Here is a 15,902-nt window from a genome sequence, read left to right as displayed (position 1 = left end):
TCCGATCGGTGCAAAAGCTTGAACAACTTGTGGAATGGAGAGGTTTTGTTATATGGAGACCCCCTCCACCAAACGCAGCGTTTTAGTGTTTGGCTTTATCGGGTTAGAGGCTCAACTTTTTACAGTAATTTGGGCCATGTTACGGCAGCTGAGTAAGGTCATCGTGTTATATAAAACTCAAACACGAACTAGCGAGCAGTTAGTACACGTCATGTAAATAATGATACAATATAAATAGTTTAAATTTATAATTTTAATAAAAATATATGGTAGTCTTAACTATAAATGATTAAGATTGCACCGTGTACTTACAGGCCGTATATATAAGTATTTTTGCGCACCATCGCTAAAGACAAAATGACACAAAGTCATTACAAATATGACTATCGTGTATACAAGTTAGTTTGTTAGCTTTCCGTCAAAATGAATCATCCCAAACACAACTCACTAACTCAGATTTGGATCAAATCTATTTCTAAACCCAACATCACTCCCAAATCCGACAAGCAATGTTTTACATGATTTATTCATTCATTTCAGTGAAGTCGTGCTAAACACGTATGACGTATGTGAACGGACAAAATAATCTATGATTTATGTCATTTATTTGTATATTAATTTGTAAATTGAATTCATGTCCTTTTCTAGAGAAGGAAGAGAGCGTGCCACGTAAGCTAAAAATTTGAAATAGAGCAAGCCTCTCTCAAATGTTAACGGCTACCAAAGCCAGTGAGAGACACCCCAAAAATCATAACCCCATCAAATCCCAACTCGCCTTTGCTCTCATCTCTCTCAATTTTGAAGCTTTCAGATCTCGAATTTGAAACCCTAATTTCTCACATGGCCTCCAGCAACCCCGATCTCACCAAAACCCCTAAACGCCGCTCCAGCACATCGCGAAAGGTCCGGCTCGTGGCGAAAATCGGCGGCGCCTCAGATCCGGATGCCGAGGTTTCCGGTGAGGTGTCGTGGATCTCGGTGAACAAGCCCGGCGGAGAGGTTTCGGAGAGCGTCACTCTCTCCTTCAGGGACCAATCAGCAAGGTACTGTTTCGATTCTCGGGTCGGGTCGGGTTTTAGTGTTGGATTTTGTTCTTGATTTGAGCTCAGGATCTTTAGTTTTGGTAAATTAGCATCAGATTATGTGTAGGATTAGAGAATGATTGGATTAGAAGTGTTGGATTTTTGATAGGATTATGTGTTTTTTTGGTTATGAAGGACCAAATTGAATTGAAGTTTGCTAAGTTTGAACAGGAAGTAGTAATTTCTGAACAGTATATGTGGGATTATGTATAATTTAAATTCAAAATTTACTTTCTTTATGTATAATTTAGTGATAGTTTATTGGATTTTGGAGGATAAGACTGGTGTTTTGTCTTGCAGCCGTAAAGAGGCATATGAATTGGACTATTGCTATGACCAAAATGAGGATAATGGCCAGATTTTTTCGCGAGAAGTAAAGCCTTTGATTCCGGGAATTCTCGAGGGTTGTAATGCCACTGTCATTGCTTTGGGAGCTAGAGGTAGTGGAAAGACTAGCTTAATTCAGGTATTCTCCCAAGGTTCAGTTTTGACTCTATTTTTCGTAGGAAATAGCTTTTGTGATGGTGAAGTAAACTGTGGAACCAATTGCTTTTGAAGGGGTCGAGTGAGAAACCAGGTTTGGCGACACTGGCAATCGATGAAATTATCTCAATGGCTGAGAAAAACGGATGTTCGATTACTATATCCTCGTATGAGGTGTATCAGGACCACATTTATGATATATTGGCTCCTTCACGCCCAGAAGTTTTGGTACTGGGAGACACTCAAGGAAACATTCGGCTTAAAGGTCTTTCTCAGGCAAGTTATTTTGTGACTATATGGTAGTTGAGTGGATATGTATATATGTGAATTATTGCTCACCTATCATCTCATCTTTGTCCAGGTGCCTGTGAAGTCCATTTCAGAATTCAGCAAATTGTATGGTAGTGGGTATGCTTCTCGTAAACCAGCACCAAAAGGACCAGTTGAACTTTCTCGTAGGTGTCACAAGGGATTGATAGTCTATGTATCATCTCAAAGAGAAAATTCAGATTCCCTTCAATTCAGCAAGTTAAACATCATTGACTTAGCAGGTTGTATATCTTAAACCTCAGGCTTATAAATTCTTCACTTGTTTATGGGTTTTCGATAATGGTGATAGAAATTTGTTTGAAACTATCTGTAACAGGTTATGAAGATACAAGAAGGAAGAGCACTGATTGCATTAATCATGTTGAGAGCAGTAAAATCAATAAGTCAATCTATGCCATGATCAATGTTGTTAATGCTGTGAGTTCCAGTGGAAACCATGTGCCTTATCGGGAAAACAAACTCACACACTTATTGCAAGACTCCCTGGGAGGGATGAGTAGAGTTCTGATGATCACTTGTTTGGTAAGTCCTCTTATTCAGCTACATGTTTACCATATCTGGTCTATTGTTGTTGAGCTTTCTTGATCACCTTAGTTATCTCTATCTCCCCCATTTCACTGTAGAAACCGTCATTTTGCCAAGATTCTATTTACATGGTAAGCTTGGTGGCCCACTCTTCTCAAAACACCAATCAGGCTGTCACAGGCTCCACAAAGAAAAGTAAAGGTCTCACAAGATCAGAAGTGCATTCATCCCGCTCTTCTCAAAATACCAATCAGGCTGTCACAGGCTCCACAAAGAAAAGTAAAGGTCTCACAAGATCAGAAGTGCATTCATCACATAAGGGCCATGTATCCATGACCGCTTCGGCTATAGCAAAGAAACAAACCATCTCCCGAAAGCCTCTTTCTGAGAAGAAAGTCAATGGGACTCTTTCTTCCAAGAAAGCAAATGGCAGTGTGAGTTTTGCATTGAAAGGAAGGTAAGTTTTTAAGGTCCTTGTTGTGTTGTCAGTTATGGTTGAATACCGTTTCCAATGTACAGACCTCTCCAATAAAATGGGTTGTTTTTTTCTTTTTGAAGGAAACTCCTTGATGAAAAAAGTCGTTTGACCAAATCGATGAAGGTAACCAAATTCCTAATCTATTTTGAATGCTAAGTCATCTGATTTTAATGTATTAGATATTATTAGACCTTTAAACCTACGATTTTTACACCTGCATTTTAGCTTACTAAATTTGAATGCAGGCAACTGCTATGTCAGATATCGTCTCAACCATTGAAACATCTGTACCTGAGAAGGTAAAGTTTTTCTGTATTACTCCCTTTCAAAATATGTTTTAAATGTTGAAGAAGTGAAGACTGCTTGGTGCAATCTGTGTATTCTTATTTACAAAATGCGTTTGTATATTTGCAGGAAGATGAAGGACCCGAGCAGCTTAAATCTGTAATCTACCTTCACATTATACATGTGCTGTTATATGATGATACCTTTGGAAGCTGTGACTGAAATTAGGCTGTGTCTATGCAGGAGAATCCATCATCAGATGCTTTAGATCCCATTGAACCTACCTCTATCGTGCAAAAGGTAATGAATAAGTGTATGAAAATAGCTAGTGGCTTTAGTAGGGGTAATATTTCCATTCTATATTTTATTTTGGACTTCTTGGTTTTTATAAGTTGCAACATGCTTAAGGTGTAACAGAGGTCAACTGACAGAATTCTATGCAGGACGAGTTACTATCAGATGATCCAAAGCATTCAGAACATTCTTTAAATGAAGAAAAGGTAACAAACAATTGTACCAGCAAGACATCATGCCTGACAATATGCAGTTTTGAGTTTTTTAGTTTACAACATTGAAAAGGAGTATGATGATGGTTGAACATATATTCTGTGCAGGAGTATCTACTAGTGGATGATCCAAAGCATGAGGAAGATGACTCAATTGCAGAAAAGGTAATCAACAGTCGAACCAACAAAACATCTTGCCTTGCATATGTGGCATAATACTGAACCAGTCAATTTCTTTCCAGGATGTTTCTATGAACTGTGATGGCCCTACTGAGGAAGGTAATCCTAGTGATGATAACAGTAGCGGAGATGCGTTGGCTTTAGTTGAAGAAGGTTGGTTTCATCTTCCTGTAATTTGAATCACCACATTGATTTGATAGTTACGAATGCAATCTTATAATTTCCTTCCATTCTCTGTTTCAACAGTTCAGGACATGGAGAAGGAAAACAATAACTTCCCAGACAATGAAGATGCATCGCCTCCAATCAGTGCAAGATTACAGGAATTGGCATTAAAAATGAAATCACTTTGTTCTACAACTCCATTGTGCATGAAGATGCCAGAGGAGAAAGATACTTCATCCAATAACTTCCTCTGTACTGACATCATGGAATCAAATGCCCCGGTGGCCAGTCAGGATATAAGACCCAATGATAGTTGGGAGCTTGCAAATGTCAACAATATCATGGAACCAAAGACCCCAGTTGCCGGTCAGGATATAAAACACAATGATAGATGGGAGGTTGCAAATGTCAACAGCCCTTGGGAAGCATTGAGTGTCCGCAGTGCTGGTGTCAAGGTATGATTTAACCACCCTCTTCATCCAGCTTACTTCCTGATTTAGCTTCTAATGTTATGTTGTCATTGCAGCAATCTCTTGTTCAAGAATATCTTAGCTTCTTAAACACCGCTAGCAAGTAAGTTTATGTGTTATGCTAAGTATCTATTGGTCAGCATTGTACTTATTTTCTTCTTTACATGCTCTATGATTCATGTCAAAGCCTCAAGGGTATTCCAATTTGGTTCTCTGTTCCTCAAAGATTGATGCACTTTATGTTCTTACTCTTCAAGCCTAACCTTTTTATTTTTTTATTTCCTTCTTATAAATAGGGAAGATTTGAAGAGATTAAAGGTGAGCACCACTTCCATTAATAAAACGTGTTCTAGCACCAGTCCAAATTAAGTGACTCAGGATTATTGGTACAGGGAATTGGAGAGAAAAGAGCAACATACATATTGAATTGCCGTGAAGAAACTCCTGAACCCTTCAAGAGTGTAAGTACTCAATAAATCAATAAACTATGACTCATTTGCTTCATGGTCACTTACTAAAGCAAATGCTGTTTTTTCAGCTTGATGATTTACAAGACATTGGACTTTCAGTGAAGCAGGTACCTCCTTATTTTCTTCCCTATGTAGAGCATTGCTCTATGAATATTCCGCTATTTATGTCATGTCATTGACTTGAACTCAGTATCTCTGTTTTTATGTATGTAGATTAAGAACTTGATGAAGAAGGCAGGAGGAGGGCTTTTCGATTAGTGATCTCTGGAGAATCTCTCTTCTCTGATTGCATTTTCTTTAAGTGTGTAGAGTTATGTTGATATGGCAATGTAGAATTGCCTAGAAATTTCATGTAATTTGTTTTACTGTAATGTTATATATGTTTGTGTTTCATAAACATGCTAGATTGGTCATCAAAAAAAAATTTCTCTCGTTCTTTATTCAGACAAGAGTCTAATTTCCACCCTTGGCATTCATGAGATATAAAACTACGCTTACTGATTTTAACCAGTAATCCTACTGAGCTAAACCATTGAACGTTCAACATCTAAAGCATTTCCAGGGACATGCATCCGTTTGATTTCCAGATACTGATAACACATGAGTAGGATCTCAAAGCATAACTAGACAAATATAATGTCGCATCCATTTCAACTAGAGTTTTGATACACTAATAACATGAGTAGGATCTCTACATAACTAGATAGTTACAGATACTGATGACAACAATCCTAAAGTCTCGTTGATCTATCACATTAAGTCGTGAGCTCCTTGATAGCACGGACGATGTCCATATCTCCGCTTTCAGATTTGACAGTCCTGCACTCAACTGATTTTCTAATTAATCGATCCTTGAGGTACATCATAGATAAAAATATGTGCAGGGATGAATGAAACAGATATAAGGTTTCAAGGCTGAAAAGTTATAGCTATGCGTCTAAATTCTGAAGTCAAAATGATAAGCTAAGCAAGTTGGTTCTGTTGCTCTGAATACAATTCATCATGCCATATAAACAAGAAGGCAATGCCACTATTTTAACAACTTAATTCACTGTTTCCTTTCTAAATTCTCCAAATAAATCTGCATCATCACTAGTTACATTGGAAACAAACTAGCAATCACATAGAGAATCCAAGAGTACTCCAAATACGACGTAAAACTTATCAACTCCATGAAGCACATGACAGTAAATCAAGTGCAATTAACCAACACAAATGGGACAAACATACACTAGCAAGAATTGAACAAATAACAACTCAGCATTGTAACTCACATTTAGCCTCATCTTCTTCCTTGTTCAGCGGACAGGAGGTCCTTGAAGAAGGAGAGCTTGACTCTGTTGGGGTGGTGGACAAAGTCCTTATCGCACTTGTCGTCCCAGTACCAGTGACCCCTCCAGCCACAACCACCACACCTCCTCAGAACAGCATACGCTCCCTTGGAACAGCAGATCTCTCCGATTCTCCCACAACCAATGCAGACTTGGTCGTAATCTCTGTCAAGTTCTACGCCTGGTGGGATTTTATCAAAGCACGGGCAGTCCTCAGCTAAGTGATCGCGACCACAGACGAAACAGCCATCGTGATGGTCTTTTTCGGCTATAAAATTAAAATTCAAAAGCAAAGAAAACAAAATGAGCAAAAATACAATAGACCACGAACAAATAAGGTAAACTGTAATCAGATGAAAAAGAAAGTCCCAGCTGAGACAAAAATCAAAATCATACCAGGTTTCCTCCTCATCAGCCTCAGGACCTCGTCTACCTCGTGTACCATATCCGGTATTTTCATCATTTCCCCCCCTCCGGATCCGTTCATCATCAGACTCATCCCTTGCGGCTGCAAAATTCATAAACAGAAACACAATTCAGCAACTACAATAGACCAAATTCATAATTGAGCAGAAACTAATAAACAAACCAACTTCATTACAGCCACGAATGAGAAAATTCAAAATAAAAATCAGCAAATAATATATACCAGGTTCCAGCTTGAGCAGTGGCGCTCTGAGCTTTCTCTTACGCTGGATCATGGCTTTGGGGCTCGCAGGCGTTAACGTTATTAGGGTGAGATTGATCCTCTCCTCTTTTATAGTCCCCCGTTTTTTCTTTTTTCTTTTTTCCCAACTATTTACTAGCTAGTAGTAATTGTTGATGCGAGTCATAGTCCTAATAGGATTAGGATTACTTTCCTAGTTAGCTTAGGTACGGTGTGTGTGTGTAACCCCTTTCTGTGAATAACAATATCATCAGATTATTCAGCTAAAGAAGAAACGACCCTTTTCTGGCTTTCGCACCAGCTAGAAGAAAATTCAGAAATTCAAAGAGATGAGTTTGATCGGCGAGACCATGAACTCCTTCAAATCCCTGCAGTTCCGGCAGGTCCTCACTCAGGCCGTCAAGCTCTGTATGATTGTTACATCTTTACTTATATTTTGGAAGGCAGTGATGTTCTTTACTGGCACTGAATCACCTGTTACTGCTGTTCTCTCTGGAAGTATGGAACCTGCTTTGAGAAGAGGGGACCTGGTGTTCTTGCACATGAGTAAAGAACCCATTCGTGAAGGAGAAATTGTCGTTTTTAAAGTTGATGGCCGTGAGATTCCAATTGTCCATCGTGTCATTGAGGTTCATGAAAGAGAAGGTACCGGAGAAGTAGATATCCTCACAAAAGGAGATAACAATCCCGGGAATGATAGACTTCTCTATGCTCCGGGTCAGCTGTGGCTTCAGCAGCAGCATATCATAGGCAGAGCTGTAGGGTTCTTACCTTATGTTGGCTGGGGCAAAATTATCCTGACTGAGAATCCAATTGTTAAGTACATTCTCTATGGCGCATTGGGGTTGCTTGCTATAACTTCAAAGGACTAACTGGAGGGCTGGAAGGGTCTGTTCGCCATTGACAGCCATCCTCGCCTTGAATCTACTACCTTTCTCATTGTAAACGATAGATATTACTTTGTATGACAAATTTTAGCAAAATAGTTGGTTAAAGTTTTTACGTATCACAAGAAATAGTGTTGACATGGAAACAAGAAAAATTGCCTTGTTATGTCGTGTAATTTGCCTTACTGTCATGGTATATCTGTTCTTCTTTGTGTTTCATTACCAATGATCATCAAAATATTTTACTCTCATTATTTCTGAATCTGTGTCTGTAACTGATTTTAACATGTTTGGTGATAGGTGCTTAAATTTGTAGTCAGGAGCAGGCATATGGAGAGAGGAATGAGAGCGAGGTAGTAGTTGAGATTCCAAGAGGCCATCCAACTCCATGCCTGCCGCTAAACATGTAAGTAAAATAGGTATAGGTTTAGAGTGTATGTACTGCTGAAATATTTTGAGATTGCCTTGGCTTATATAGCAATCTTCTGATCGACGTTGTTATTTTCTTTTGTTCTTGTAGGTAAGTGCAGCTACAGCTTCGACGCTACTGGATGTGATTAGTGGTTTGAACACCCTTCTATTGTATAAGAGCATGGAAGCAAAGGATGAGATCGAAAGGCTCAGGAAAGAGAATGTAAGATTGACCATTTTTAATTCATTGCCTATTGTTTGCACAGTAGTGTTCACCTAATCAGTAAATAACCAAAATATTCCTAGTTTCACGAGCGCCTGCTTGCCATTTTCTCATAGACATGGCAAAAAAGAATCACGTCTTGGCTGACTTGAGAAGCGTTGGAGCCCCAACAACATGCTCTTGATGAGCTTTCTAGCCCCAATATTGATCATATATTGTAGGTTCCAGCAGTGACTTCCTCTGCTCATACCGGCGTAATAATCACGGTGTCTATTTTAATATATCCAATCTTATTATTACAAGAGAGTCTATAGCTCTTCCAATCTTTAAATACCGGCTAAGGGATGATGATAATATCCATGCCTTTGGATTTGGGTATGGGTTGAGTTCTATAAGTCATGTCTACAAGGTGACGGTGTTTAGAGAAAGAAATCCACCATGTAATAATAAGGCGGAGTTTATGGTTTTGACAGTTGGCTCAGCGATTTGGAGAAGCATTGGAAACGTATCTAGTAATGTAGTTACCCATTATGGAGTGCTTCATATATAACGGATTTCTCATTGGATTTACGAGTGTAAACGGTCTACTAATTCTCGTTACATACGTTCTTTTGATGTTGAAATTGAGTGTTTGGAGAGTTTACCAATATCTGCTTGTGGTGAGACTATTGTTACGCTAGGAGTGTTGAATGGTTCACTTTGTGTAACTTGTTTCTCATTGCAAAAAAACAAGTTTGGCTACAGAAGGAAGATGGGGGCAAGAAGTTTTGGACCAAAGAGCTTAAAATTTATGAGAGGTGTTTGGGTTATCCATACAAGCATTATTTTGAAGTTCTAAAACTTATAAAGAGGAAAAAAGTTTTACTGTTACGGGACTTTAAATTGAGCCTTTATACCCCTACAACAGGGTCCCTTACGAGGGTTCAAATTGATGGGATTCCTTACGAGGCTAAGAAGGTTGTGGAAGGTGTCCAGATTCCAACCATTCTTTCACCTAAATACATTATCAGGGATTACATCTCCAAGGTACGTTAAGTTTTTTTTTTTTTTGTATTAATTTTTTTATGACTATATATAGTGTAATTCCAAAGTTCAAATGTTTTTGATGGTTATGAGAATGTTGGGAGATGCTTACTATTGGTTTTCAACATATAACACTGTTGTGTTTGCCCAAATTAAGATCATCATTATGAAATTTCACAATGTAATACAAATTTTGTATGTTGATCCCTTTCTCAATGTAATACATGTCAGCCATTTGTGAATATCGATATGTCGAATTGCATTGTCAATCCTTTTATGTCTCTTCTAACTTATCTCACTATTCTTTCTCCTTTGACTCATGTTTCTCTTTTATCTTTCTCATTTCCTTTAAGTTTTTGTTTTCAGGTAAAAAAGTTCAAAAAGTTCACTAACAACAAAAAAGAACGAAAAACGAAAAGTGTTTCAAAACAAATTATATATAAATAGGATAAAATATATGTTATGATCAGGTAAAACTCTTTTCTTTTGTCCTTACTCATGTTCCTCTTTCATCTTTCTCGTTTCCTATAAATTGTTGTTTTCACGCTGATGAAGTCATTATGGTTCCATTCTAGTTCACTCGGTAAAATCATCCCAAAACCATGTTTGAGTAACCAGAGTACCAAATTGATAACATGCTCCATTGTTTTTGGTTTCCTTGGGATGATTATATATAGAATAGTTGTTTGAGTGTCTGTACCAGTTTGCACAAAGTTTTTCAATTTTGACAAGCTACCATTTTCAACTCTTTTAAAATTGGCTCTGGGTGTGTTTTTCGTTTTAATTTAAATTACTCAATACGGACTTATGTAATTTTGGTTGTGTGCATTTGAAGAGTGAATGGTTGCGGCTCATTAGATCTACTTTTATGCATGCTTCTGGTATGGACTTTTCCATCATTGCTAAGAACAATCAGGTATCCCCTAACAAAGATTTCTCTCGAACATTATGATGTTGATGAAGCTGAATGTGATATAATCAGTCTCACTGGAACTGTATCCTTTATGTTTCTTTTTTTTTTCCCCTAAAGTTTTTATGTTTTATGTTTCCTCTTTTATGTGTTACACATTTACTATATGACTCTTAGAATGCAATAAGAGAGTACAATACTATGCATAATATCTTTCCAAATATGAAGACCAACATCAAAACATTTTGGGATTGTTTCATCAAACAATCTCAAAATGAGCTCTCTTTCTTTGACATTTTGAACGAGTGCATGAAGTACAATACAACATTGTCATGGTTAGTGCTTAGTTAAGTTTCTCGTTTAGATACACACACATATCTAGTTATTTCTCTAATTACAATTTCTTCGTTTTATATCTCAAGCTGCCAACTTCCAAGAGGCTATAACAAGACGTCTATCCTGATGGCCCTTTAAACAATGAGTTCATTGGTTTTCATAGCTAAAGCTCAAGGTGATGAAGCGATGAAGGCTGCCTCACACATGAGGGCTTTGGAGAAAAAGATGGCCGAGTATTTTCAAGGGTAGAGTATTCTTACACTCTTGTTTTATTTTTTTGATCTCTTATGTCAATCATTTGATAAGATCGTTGAACTACTTGTTTTTAGGAGTTTCTGTTAGAATAAATCTGTGGCCTCTAGTGTAGTTGTTTACTTGTTTGATTGTTTCCTTGTTGCATTTACCATGTAGATTAAATCATGTTTACATGAGTTGCTAGAGAAGTTATTATTCCTCCAGATTGAATTGTGTTCTTAGTCTTCTAGTTCATAACATAATTTACTAATCACTTTAACTATTCAACATGTTCTTTCTTCGTATTTATAACAATGAGGACGAGGAAATAAAGCTCTCATGTCTTCAAGAACTAGAGAAGTGGACTAACGCATGAGACACCCAGACCGCCTAGGCCAACTAAGCACTGATCGCCTAGTGACCGCCTAGCCACGCACTATATCCGCTTAGCCCGCTAAAAGCCCAGTCCGTAATAACTTTTCTTTTTTCTTTTTTCTTTTTTTTTGAATTTTAGATTTCGTGAACACCAAAACCTCAAAAACCTGAGCGCTCCTTTCCCTATTTGCAAATCCTCCAAAACCTTGAGGCCCCGTTTGGTTGGCAAGAATGGAAAAATAAGAAAATGTAATACATAAGAAAATGACATACTGATATGGAATGGAATAGGTATTGACATTTCCATGTGGGTGTTTGGTACATTTAAGAAATTTTTAGGCAGAGTTGGGGCCAGAAAACTCTTCAAGCAGCAGTTGGGTACATTTAAGCTTTCTAGCCCCAGCAGCAGCATATTGTAGGCAGAGTTGTAGGGTTCTTACCTTATGCTGGCTGGGGCACAATTGTCGTGACTGAGAATCCAATTGTTAAGTACATTCTCTATGGCGCATTGGGGTTGCTTGCTATAACTTCAATGGACTAACTGGAAGGCTGGAAGCAAAAGGTTCTGTTCGCCATTGACAGCCATCCTCGCCTTGAATCTACTACCTTTCTCATTGTAAACGATCGATATTACTTTATATGACAAATTTTAGCAAAATAGTTGGTTAAATTTTTTATTTTAGCTTAAGGTCTCATTTTCCTCTCTTTTAGTCTGGAGTTATGTATCACAAGAACTAGTGTAGTAGTGTTGACATGGCAACATGAAAATTGCCATTGTTATGTCGTGTAATTTGCCTTACTGTCATGGTATATCTGTTCTTCTTTTTGTTTCATTACCAATGATCATCAAAATATTTTACTCCCATTATTTCTGAATCTGTGTCTGTAACCGATTTTAACATGTTTGGTGATAGGTGCTTAAATTTGTAGTCCAGAGCATATGAATAGAGAGGGGGATGTATTATCATTTTTTTTCACATGAATACAACAAAGGAGAAATACAGCTGCACAGGGGTTTAAAAGTAATGAAAGAACTCCAAATAAAATTCTACTGAGCTAAAACAAAATGAAAAAATGTGACCTGACTCATCAACCATTATAATTAAGCAAGGCCTGCATTTCTGGTAGCAATCGTCGTACATGTGAATTGTTAGCGGGGTTCACTTTGAGGGATCGCCATGGCCAACATATATGTCTCACCCTTCGGCTATGGCGCTCTCTGCTTTCTGCTTCTTCTACCTGTCTTGATAGTTCCTCTATTCGGTTACGGAGTCCTGCAGCCCTGCTGTCAGCCAGCTGGAGGGACTTCTCTGCTGCCGCATGAGCAGCCATGGCGTTAGCTGCAAGTTCTTCTTTCAGCTTTAATTTGCCATTTGATATGTCCAAAGCAGCCCTTGTTTTCTCCAATTCTTGCTTCAGGATGGCAATCTAAAGAACAGTAATGAAATAAACTAAACTGAGTGACTGAGAGTGGATATTATCCAAGACAAGACTTCTATAGACGAATTTTCTGGAACAGGCAGAACCGCAGAAGCAGGAAAGCATGTAATGCATATAACTTAATCCCAACAAATGATTCACAATAAAATTATATTTTGCAAAGAATGACTATGGTTACCAATTTTTCGCGTTCTTCAATCTCATTTTTCCCAGCTTCAACTTCCAACTCACAAGCTTCTCTCCATCTGGCAACCTCTGCTTCAGCATCCTTCATTTCGCTCATGTGTGCCTCAACCTTACATTCATAAAACAATGGGGTAAATGAGAAAGAATATGAGCATGCTTCATGTTGTTACAACAAAAACGACTGTAATTTCTTTTATAGAGCTAGAAATTACATTTTCAGTTAAGAGCCTCTCTCTGTCTTCTAACTCCTTGATGTACAGCATGTTTTCTGCAATTTGTTGAGTTTGTTTCTCTGTGAGACTCTGTAGGCGCTCAGTGTCTGACCTGGCATAGAAATGATGGTATGTAATCCATGCTTAAAGCAATGATACTCAACATGTCTATTCTAGTAGACTGTGAAATAAAGGTGCACTATTGAACAAACATTTATGGCCTAATATCAGGAATTCAAATCTTATATGTCTTTGTCTGAACCAATATCTTGAACTAAGAAGTGCATATCAATGTTGGAGAGACATTCACTATCTATAGCATAACCCTTGTTAAAGATGCATTTTCTTTCAAACACCTAATCACAAAACAGTGATGTGAGCAGGCATATGATTTGATGACAGGTTTACCTTGATTCTTCCAACGATCTTCTCAATTGTGTGATCTCCAGGCGTAGGTTCTTCATGATCTTCTCCACAGTAGATGCCTGATAATAATAGTGATGAACACTAACCATTATTATCCATTAACAAGAAGCAAAATTAGCTTGCACTTATCTATGAGCAGTGCATACATTATCTACTTCTCAAAGCCAGAGGTCTACTACTATAGAATTGGCTATAAATCTACAAACTTTTGTGAACTGTAACTTGTTGAGATAAATCACAGCTGCAACTTTCAAGCTGTGATAGAAGATTCATTGCACCATATTCCATCAAAAAGTTTAAGCCTTTAAAGCAATAGTGCAGCTAACAATATAACTATTAAACAGCATCATCTTCCAATCTTTTAGAACTAAATTTGCTAAAGAAAATCTTGAACCTAAACAAAAAGGAAGCTGAACTCACCAGACTGACAACCTCCTCCTCACACTCACTGCTATCCGACTTGCTACTCGCCCCAGACCCCATTCCATCCACCTTAGCCACAGGACCCTCCAATGTCTGCTCATTGCCTCCACTCCCCATCAAAAACCCGAACGGCCCAAACCCAACTCTCTGCAAAATGGCCACTCTCTTCGTCTCGCCGCTCCCCTTCAGCCTCTTCTCCACAGCCTCCTTCTCCACCAAAGCAATCCTCAGCAATGTGCTGATATCCCTATTCTCCTCCGTCAAACTCACCACACTGTTCCCCAACTGCCTCCTCTCATTATGCCTAATCTCTTTATACTCCTCCACCTTCGCCTCCGCCCGCTCCACCAGTCTCTTAACTCCCATGATCTCCTTCCAAACCGCCCTCAATTCACCCTCAGATACTAAGCTTAGACTTAATTCCGATTCCGCCTCGATTGCAGTGACCTCAATCCGAGACTGCTCATCATCCAGCCCTTCGATAATCCCAATCAACTCCTCCTTGATCGGCCTTAGCGAATCGACACACTTGATCAGAAACTTATCTTTCTCTCTCCTCTCAGTCTCCAATTTCTCGATTCTCTCTCTACACAATCTCACCTCATCTTCCAGGCTCTCCTTCCTCTTTACGTCCTCATCGATCTTCATCACATACTCCTCTTCCTTCTCCCTCGAAACCGCCTCCGCCTTGCGCAGCTCTTCCCTAAGAGCCTCCCTCTCGCCGGAAAACTCCCCGACGACTCTGGTCAACTCCGCCGCCGCCTCGTCTCTTTCTTTCTGGACTCGGTTGAAGTCCTCCTCCATCGCCGCCGTCTTCTGTTGGAGGTTAAGGTGAGACTGGCGGAGGGACTCGAGCTCGGCGCGAAGGACCTCATGATCGGAGGTCGGCGAATCTGGGTCGTTGATTTGGGTTTCGGTTTCCATGGTCGGATAAGTATAAGATGATTAGGTATCATAGTGAAGAAGAGTGAACGTCGGAGCTACCAGTCAAACTCAGATCGAGAGAGAGAGAGTCAGGTAAGGAAACGGAAGTAAGTTTGGGTTTTTTGGCGCGCGGACTGATGTGGGCTAGCTTGCTTTGGGCTTTCTTGAATTTGGGCCGTACTTTTTTCTCTCAGCCCAGAAGAGAAAGGACGGCCCAAAGTGGAAAGTTACTTTCCTGGTAATAACATTTTGGTTAAAGATTAATATTTTAATTACCGTTGAGTGCTTGGTCTATTATCTTTGCTTCTATTGTCGTGTTTGTTGGGGCATTATGGAAGAAAAAGAATATTGGTGATGACTCAGACACAACAATAGAAGAATATTGGTGATGACACAAAGAAAAAGAATGTTGGTGTCTTTTTCCCTTTCTTTTGTAGACAAAGGTCCAAGTTTGCTATTGAAAATTGGCATCGTATTAAATGGGGATAACAACGTCCATTGTAACACAAACTATCCTTCATACTCTTCTTTAATAATTTATATTAAGTATTTCATGATGCATGTGTAAGAATTGTACAGTTATAGATGTGTGAAAGACTCATAATTTTTCATCCGTGTGACTAGTTAAAAATATATGACGATCGTTGTTTTTACCTTCAAAATCTTTATCATTATTGATTATCGTACACAAACGGGTCGAAATTCAGTTAACAGATGATGATGGTGTACATTTCTTACCACTATTGATTTACTTTAGATTATAGTACCTTTTCTATATAATTTTCTAATTAAAAGTTACCTTTTATAGAAAATCAAAATTACATTGAAAATTCCTTTTACGAGAATCTGGTAAGAATAAGCAAAGCAAAAAGCAGGCGCACCAAAACACTCCCGCGTGTCCTTCACAGTTCACCGCTTCC

At 38.6% G+C, this 15,902-nt stretch overlaps 3 protein-coding genes across 3 annotated transcripts; 2 read left to right on the top strand and 1 right to left on the bottom strand.

The window, feature by feature from the left end:
• Positions 1-840: 840 nt before the first annotated feature.
• LOC101312503 lies at positions 841-5,291 on the top strand. Its single transcript, XM_004309152.1, has 19 exons — positions 841-1,043; positions 1,383-1,548; positions 1,641-1,841; positions 1,927-2,116; positions 2,212-2,417; positions 2,519-2,877; positions 2,979-3,021; positions 3,144-3,197; positions 3,313-3,342; positions 3,427-3,483; positions 3,627-3,683; positions 3,798-3,854; positions 3,932-4,022; positions 4,116-4,489; positions 4,561-4,607; positions 4,801-4,822; positions 4,897-4,965; positions 5,043-5,081; positions 5,188-5,291. Exons 1-19 carry the CDS (start codon positions 841-843, stop codon positions 5,230-5,232), a joined length of 2,310 nt encoding a protein of 769 aa, XP_004309200.1. The 3' UTR covers positions 5,233-5,291.
• Positions 5,292-7,301: 2,010 nt separating this feature from the next.
• LOC101313848 (signal peptidase complex catalytic subunit SEC11C-like) lies at positions 7,302-7,844 on the top strand. The gene has a single exon (XM_004308023.1). It carries the CDS (start codon positions 7,302-7,304, stop codon positions 7,842-7,844), a length of 543 nt encoding a protein of 180 aa, XP_004308071.1.
• Positions 7,845-12,032: 4,188 nt separating this feature from the next.
• Positions 12,033-14,982, bottom strand: LOC101312213 (uncharacterized protein At3g49055-like). Its single transcript, XM_004309151.1, has 5 exons — positions 14,056-14,982; positions 13,618-13,694; positions 13,210-13,321; positions 12,990-13,106; positions 12,033-12,799 (listed from the first exon to the last, which is right to left on the bottom strand). Exons 1-5 carry the CDS (start codon positions 14,980-14,982, stop codon positions 12,461-12,463), a joined length of 1,572 nt encoding a protein of 523 aa, XP_004309199.1. The 3' UTR covers positions 12,033-12,460.
• Between the last annotated feature and the right edge of the window lie 920 nt (positions 14,983-15,902).

This window comes from Fragaria vesca, linkage group LG7, assembly GCF_000184155.1.
Source record: "Fragaria vesca subsp. vesca linkage group LG7, FraVesHawaii_1.0, whole genome shotgun sequence".
Classification (NCBI taxonomy): domain Eukaryota; kingdom Viridiplantae; phylum Streptophyta; class Magnoliopsida; order Rosales; family Rosaceae; genus Fragaria; species Fragaria vesca.
Note: the sequence above shows the minus strand (reverse complement) of the source record. Positions and strands in the feature narration are given on the sequence as shown.